The sequence below is a fragment of the Crassostrea angulata genome, chromosome 5, assembly GCF_025612915.1.
Source record: "Crassostrea angulata isolate pt1a10 chromosome 5, ASM2561291v2, whole genome shotgun sequence".
Lineage (NCBI taxonomy): Eukaryota > Metazoa > Mollusca > Bivalvia > Ostreida > Ostreidae > Magallana > Magallana angulata.
In genome coordinates, this window is record NC_069115.1 from 3,092,385 (window position 1) to 3,100,165 (window position 7,781).

The following is a 7,781-nucleotide window of genomic DNA, read 5'->3' on the forward strand; positions in this document are numbered from 1 at the left end:
GCCAGTATGGCCTTGACTGCCCCCATTTTGTCTAGCTTCTCTGGTTCGCGAACAACTTTGTTGTCTTTCAGAATTCCCTGCAGGGTTTCTGTAGATGCCTGGTACAACTTGGCCAGGACCTCAAACTCCATCTCCTGCTTCTCTCCCATGGCAATGGATATATTATCCCGGACGAGCCCCCAAATGTAACTATTGCCACTTTACCTGGAAAGAAGAGTGAAGATAGAAATAAATTCGTTTATTTGGTTGGGTACCAGATACTGACTTCTAATGTAAAAAAGTTCCAATAACAGAGGACCAGTCAAAGCGTAACCATAAATTGGAGTTACCTCTCTTTGCTTGTACATAAAAAATGGTACCCCCCCCCCTTATCCTTTGCTAACATATATGTACACACTACAACTGTCTGTTTGTTTACATGCAACAAATTTATAATTATAGTAAGAAAATCACAGTTTGATTACATGTTAATTGGTTTATACTTGTACTTGCAATATATAATATCAACACAGTTTTTTTTAAATATATAATTCACACACAGTTTGTTTACATATAATACACACACAGTTTGTTTACATCAGATATTGTATTTTCTTCACTTTGCCTGTGAGTAGTTCAGCCACAAAGAGGTTCTCTCTGGTGTCCACACATAAACCCCGTGGACCCTGTAAATGACAGTTGTCAATGTAGCGGAGGAACTGCCCGTCTTGATCCAGGATGTGGATACGGTGGTTGCCAAAGTCTGCTGTCAGGATCCGACCCTGGCTGTCTGTTGTGATGCCGTATGGATTAAATGATCCCTTGGTAGTAGAGGGAGGACCAGTGTAGGTAAACCGGAGTTTCCCGGCCTGATTGACCACCACTACTGCACGGGCTCTACAGTCTGACACACAAATATCTAGGTTCCTGTTCTCACTGATGTATTTAAAGTCACCAGATGAATAGAGAGGTTGTCCTTTGTCGTCGTACTGAATACTTTGTTTCTCTGTGGAGCCAGAGTAACACACAACTTTTGTTTGTTTATTATCATCACTGTCCATGACAACCAGGAGGTCACCAGAGGAGGTACTACAGACACCGCGAGGTCTCCACCCCTGTAGTCTGATCACTGTCTGTATCTGTGTATTCTTCACTATGTTCACAGTTCTATCAATTCTATCAGTATAAACTAGATCCCCACTCCTTGTCACTGCTATGTCCCATGGACCGATCCCTGACTTGGTTTGGACTGACTTCACTAGTTCCCCCTGCAGGTTGTAGAGACTCAGCATCTTATTATTATCATTACACGTCCAGATTTCTTCATCACTGGGACAAGTAACACTGGATAGATAATTAGGATAGCCTACATACTGTGTCTGTATGGTGGAGATGATCCGTGGCTCATCAAGCAGTGGTTTGAGAGGAGAGGATCCAGCTTCTGAGGTTTCCATGGTGTAGCCATGTTCCTCTGTTGTAATGGAGAATGCTGACAGGGAACCAAATTGTTGGTAAAGTTGTTCTGGGTTAAATTTCTGAGGGCTGAAGTTTGGTAGACAAACTGTGAGTTTAGGAGGCAATCTGCTGAATTCAGCAATCCTGGATTTGTAGGCAGAGACACGGCTGACATCATTGGAGTCCAGTAACTTCTTCAGATCTGCAATGCTCTGTGTGATTTCAGAAATGGTGCGTGTGATTTCATCTTCCTGTTTCTTTAAGACAGCCAGGTGTTTGGCGTCCATTTCATCAAGATCAGATTTTAGTTTCTGTATAATGATGTCTATTTCTCTGTGCCAGACTTCTCCATGTTTGTCTATTGCGGTTGTCAATTTCTTGGAGTTTTTACTTAGATCGGCTTTCTGAACTGTAACGTTGTTTGCTATCTCTTGATATTTTGCAATGACTGTTTTTTCTAATTCTTGCAAATCTGTTTGTAAATCATGTTTTTTGGTTTCAAAATAACTTATAATGTCCAGTTTTTTGTGGTTTTCATGACTTTCAGAGGAAACACAGAGGACACAGATAGGAATGTCACATTGTTCACAATGAAGTTCACATTGTTTGAGAGAATGTGTTTGGCAATTAGGAGAAATGATTATAGATCTTCGGTCTTGGAACGGTACCACCTGATGTTTTTTGGAAAAATCCAACACATGGTCTCCAACACAAGCTTTGCAGAGATTGGTCTGACAGAAGTCACAGTGTAGTGGGGGGACAGGAGTATCACACACATCACAACGCACCACATCCTGGGCAGTGCTTCGAGGGTCCATGGTCAAGTCCTTGGTAGAGCCTGAAATATACATGTATATCATTCCTTTCAATCACAATGGGGCATGCCATACAAGTTTATGTTTTTATAAAGTGAAAATCGAAAACCAAACTTTTAAATAGAGTTGTTTTTCTTTTATTAATTGAAATAACGTTTATTTTAAATTTTAATGCATACTAAAATGCACGTTTTTGAAAATGCACATAAAAGTTAAACATATGTCTTACAAACACATAAAATGATTATCATCGTATTTTCTTTGTGGTGTGGTTTACACTTATAACCTGGTGTAAATTTTAATGAATCAATGGATAAATTTTCAACACTTTTTTTTAGGTTAAAGTAAGAAAAAATAATATTAGATTTAAATGCTTGTTGCCTCACGGAATAAAATATTTGTACAGTTTGAGTTAGACCTGGTTCTGGTTAGGCAATAACACCTATCGAAGTATACATGCTCAACTCTAGATCTGGGGCTGGGAGGGGGGGGGTAGGGGGCTGCCCCCTTCGTAAAAACCGTTTGTGTAGCAAGTAAGCGAGCGGATCTAACTTCCAAATTTAATTCGATTTATTCAATTAATGGACCCCTGGCAGTCTAAAATATCTTTCTGACCCCCCCCCCCCTTTAATCTTGAAAAAAAAAAAATCAGAATTGCACGCGCGATATAAAAAATATGTAAGCGGAGGAGGTAGGTTCAATATGACTGATGTTAAAACGCATACAAAACAAAGGCAGAAGGAATATAAATGATGTGTAAACACAGACCTCGATATATGATTAATATGATTTATGGTGTAACCGTTTGGTGGGCGAAGCCGATATAAATGGGGCTAGATCAGCTGATGCCCTTTCATCATCTCTTGTTTTGTTTGCCAGGACTCTAATCTTATTGCTTGTTAAATTTGTTCAAGCCCGGCCCTGGTATGATATAGACTATAGTCTGCCCCAGGTTACTGTTTCCATCACATTTTGACGATTTTTATAGAAACGTACACAGCTAACAGAAATACAATTGAAATCCTTCATTTAAACATCATCTTTTTTTTTCTCAGAGATTTTCACAGGAAAGAAAAACAGATTTCTTATGGAGGTTTATCTTTTTTCCATTCGGAAGTCTCTTGGAACACCTCACACAATTTTCAAATGCTATCATCCAGATCTTATTTTATAACATTTGCAATACAAATCTCCATAGGTCTTTATTTAACAGCCGCTTTTTCAGCCGAAAAAGTCAGAGAGAGAGAGAGAGAGAGAGAGAGAGAGAGAGAGAGAGAGAGAGAGAGAGAGAGAGAGAGAGAGAGAGAGAGAGAGAGCGAGAGAGAGAGAGAGAGAGGAAATTCAAATACTAAAACCTGTAAACAAATTTTCATTCTGGTATGTAAATAAATATTGTTTCAACCCTGAATTATTTCATCTTCGTGAGCCAAGGGTTTCTGATCCGCGCCGCTCCTGGAAATTACAAACCCTTGGCTAGCATAGGTAGGGATATTTATGAATAACTAATAATGAAGTAAAAAATCTTGGGACAGTTAAAAATTATTTTGATTCTATCAATATACATGTGTATTATTTTAATGTCTTGTTGTCAAGTCTGAAGTAATTTATACAAATATTTCACTTAATTGTATGGAAAGATTTCAAGATTATTTTTGGTCCCTTAACTTCACTAAATTTTTCATCCAAACACTGAATTATTAAACATTCAATGATTGATTTGTGCATTAAAACTAGAGAATTGAGGTAGTACCCTAGCTAATTCACATCATAAGGTGCAAATTATGTCCTTCATGTATATTGTACATACCGGGGTGTATTATTTAATCTGAGTTTTTCTGACAAATGTCTTGCAATTAGTGTGCAATGTATATTTATGATTGTGAATTGCTTTTATTTTTATGCCAGATTAGGGGTAACTTGAACATTTATTGTATTTTTTAATCATATACGAATGGTTTGCACATTTGGGGGGGGGGGGTGAATTAGAATGGGGAAATATTTTACTATTAATGTGTCTGTCAAAGATTAGGATGTCTACAAAATTAAGTTTTGATTATCTTTTGTTTTAGATTGAATTAGTTATTGGTCGTAACTTAATTTTTTTTTATTTTGATAATTAAAGGGACTTGGAAACGATTTGAGCTCAAATTTTTCAAAATTTATTTTTTCAATTTTTAAATCCAGAATTGTTAATATAGATGTTTTCAATGCTTTGACACAATTTGAAAGTCAAAGATCGAGTCACAAGCGAGTTACACAGGTTAGAATTCTTTGTTTTGTAAACAAAGCTCGAGTCCTGTTAATGTTTACGTACGCGTATTTGTTGTATTGGTACAAGTTTCAATCTAATGTGGCTGTTTGTTGGGATGAAATTATTTATGAACCCACTGAATCAGTCTATCTTGTTTCCACAAGTTATTTTGATAAAGAAATGGCAATTTCTTTACTTTACACTATTTGTAAACAAATATAAGTCTCGAGCTTTGTTTACGTAACAACGATTTCTTTCCTCTTTATCTAACTTGTAACATGACTTCTAACATTCAACTTTTGGTGATTCATTCAAAATACAGAAGTAAACTATTTTATACCTAGAAATCAAAAAGAAAATGTTCATCTGAAATCGTGTCCAGGTCCCTTTAATTTGAATTCTGGGTACGAAATGACCTGTGTATAAGTATGTTAGGCTACGATTTAAGATGAAACCTAAAAACGAAGTTTCAAATTGAAAGTTGGAGAAAAATCGTCTTTGGTGTTTTCAAAAAGTAACCAGAAAGCAAATTTAATTCAAATACATGATGTTATTTTAAAAACAATGAATTAAAACTGCTTCACTGTTGAAACACGTTTTTTGTCCAATCAGTTGTCCTGAAATTCATTTGATCGGATCTAATGCAACTGTTGAAAGTTGTCGGAAACGAAAATTTGTTTTCTTAATTAGGAATTAATTTTTCAAGAACACACTAGGTTAGTTTGAATGTATTTATCACTCATTAAACAAAGCTGATAAATTATCAATAAACGTGAAGTTAGTACGATATTCAAATTCAACATGGATGCCGGTGATGTCACTGCGCGTGAAGTTATTATTTGTTCCTCCATCTTGGAAAAGTTTTTCATCTTCATAGGTATAGAGTGTAATTTCTATTTTTAGACATATATACATGTGTTGTCTATAGGGAGAGCTTCGCTTTCACGGGCCCTTCGCCCTCTATAAATGATTTCAGTAGCATTCATCATATTGTATCTTATCCTTAAATTTAGGCAAATATAACGTTATAATTGTTGTTTTGTTGATTCTAATGAGGTTTGGCGATGTAACAAATATCAGAAATGTTAATGCTCATGGGCACCTGTAAAGTGCGAAACGAAATCGAAACGAAACGAAATCGAACGAAACGAAACGAAACCAATCGAAACGAAACGAAACCAATCGAAACGAAACGAAATCAAACGAAACGAAATCGAAAATAGAAACGAACGGAATTTATAGTCTGTCCCAAGTTATTGCTTCCATCGCTTTTTAATGATTTTTAATAAAATTACACACACCTGTGAAAGAAATACAGTTGAAATCGTTAAAAGGGATTATATCCAAGATATCTTAATTGAACAATTATCCCTTTCCACTCAGAAAAATTAACAGGAACGAAAACAGATTCCTTACGGAGATTTATAATGGGGAATGTTTACATCTTTTCTCCATTCGGAATACACTCGGAATACATCGCGCAATTTTTTAACGTTATCATCTGGGCTTATTAATGGCTGTTGCAATGCAAAATCTCCGTAGACTTTCAATTTCGGGATGTGTATTGAAACCTGAAGCGGTAGAGGGGGCGTTTCAAAACAGATAATCTGGACATTTTTCATATTAGCGGATGAACGTAGTTTGAGCACAAAGGTATTTACTATTATTGAAATATCAAGCAAAAAGTGACAGAGTATAAACAAAACTAATATCAATTTTGACTACATAAAAGTGAAAATAAATTCATTGAAATAAATTTTTGAACCATAAAATATAACTACCTGTATGTTTCAGATTGCCGCTGTAAATTCAGAATATATATAATTAAAATGAAACGGTTGAATACAATGTGAATTAGAGCATACTGGTTGGATTTCGTTTCGTTTCGTTTCGTTTCGTTTCGATTTCGTTTCGCACTTTACAGGCGCCCTAATGCTTATATTTCTTAATGATTTAATTCAATTCATTTTTGTTAATTTTGTGTGTCGGCAAAAAAACAAACCTTGACTTTATAACAAGTCAGCATTATACATCCAGCCAGGTCCGCTATCGTCTGCAAGTGTTTCCCTTGTCACATGATAAATACGCCCTCTACGGTAAACACTCACGTGATCATTTATCGTATCGGCTCCGGGTGAATGCGGCCTCTACAGATTTCGGTCCGTCTTATATTTTGGCCAGGCTTTCAATCCTTTTATATTTTAATAGGAGATTTATCAAATTTCAGTTATAGTTTGCTTGTTCATTTGTATGACTTTATCAATTGAAAGACAATGGATGTGGTGGAACAATGATGACATTCCCTATATATATATTATATACACACAAATTCGTACAGAAAACGTTTGCAGTAAATAGGATCAATTTGTGATTTTATTCTGGACATTTATTATTTTAAATCATTTAAAACTGTGCCGATTTATCTTTTGTTGTATTGGGAAATAATATATAATAATATACCCCTTGGTCAAATGCGTCGAATGGCTCTCTCTCTCTCTCTCTTTCTCTGTCTCTGTGGTCTCTGTCTATCTCTCTCCTTTTCTCTCTGTCAATCTGTCTATCTCTATCTTTCTCTCTCTCTCTCTCAAGTTATAAATAAGATGTCACTATATACAAGTAGTAATTAATTTCGGATCGGAGCCATAATGATTGTGTTTGTGTTTTAATTTGTTACAAATTTGGGTTTTTTTTTCAAAAAGAAAATGACAATCAATTAGTATAGATCATAATTGCAAAGGATAAATAAGATGCACAAAATAACTAAAACATGATTTCATATAAAACTGTTCTAAAAATAGAAATTGAACAAATCTCTACTGTACGGTTAAAACTAAGACCCCCCCCCCTCCACCCACCCGCCAAAAAAAAAATATATAAAAATTGCAAAGTGAAATAATGTGTTTGACGATTGAGGGGATTTCCAACATGCAGTTGTAAATTGTTATGAATGGTATAATAGCCTCGTAGGTTGTAAGAACTGTATTCGAACCATTTGTATAGCATTAATAGAAAATAATAATAAAACCAACCTTTAAACGATTTTTTTTATACCTACATGTATGTACATGTATATATGTACATGTATGTAGCAGAGTTTTCTTAATGTTAGAAATAATAACTCCTACGACTCAGGTTCAAATCAGTTTACTGGTTTCCATTATAATTATGAACCCTGAAAACGGAACTGTACCTAAAACGTTAACTGTTAATTTCCTACTTTTCAATTCAATGTTTTACATTCTCTGAAACAAGTAAGGGGAAGAAAGTGTAGTCTATCTGGA

The 7,781-nt window shown here is 35.4% G+C and overlaps 1 protein-coding gene across 1 annotated transcript; it reads right to left on the reverse strand.

Moving 5' to 3' along the window:
• Positions 1-471: 471 nt before the first annotated feature.
• Positions 472-6,582, reverse strand: LOC128183120 (uncharacterized). The gene is made up of 2 exons (XM_052852013.1): positions 6,503-6,582; positions 472-2,272 (listed from the first exon to the last, which is right to left on the reverse strand). The coding sequence occupies exon 2, from the start codon at positions 2,250-2,252 to the stop codon at positions 573-575; it is 1,680 nt and encodes a 559-aa protein (XP_052707973.1). The 5' UTR covers positions 2,253-2,272; positions 6,503-6,582; the 3' UTR covers positions 472-572.
• Positions 6,583-7,781: the final 1,199 nt, after the last annotated feature.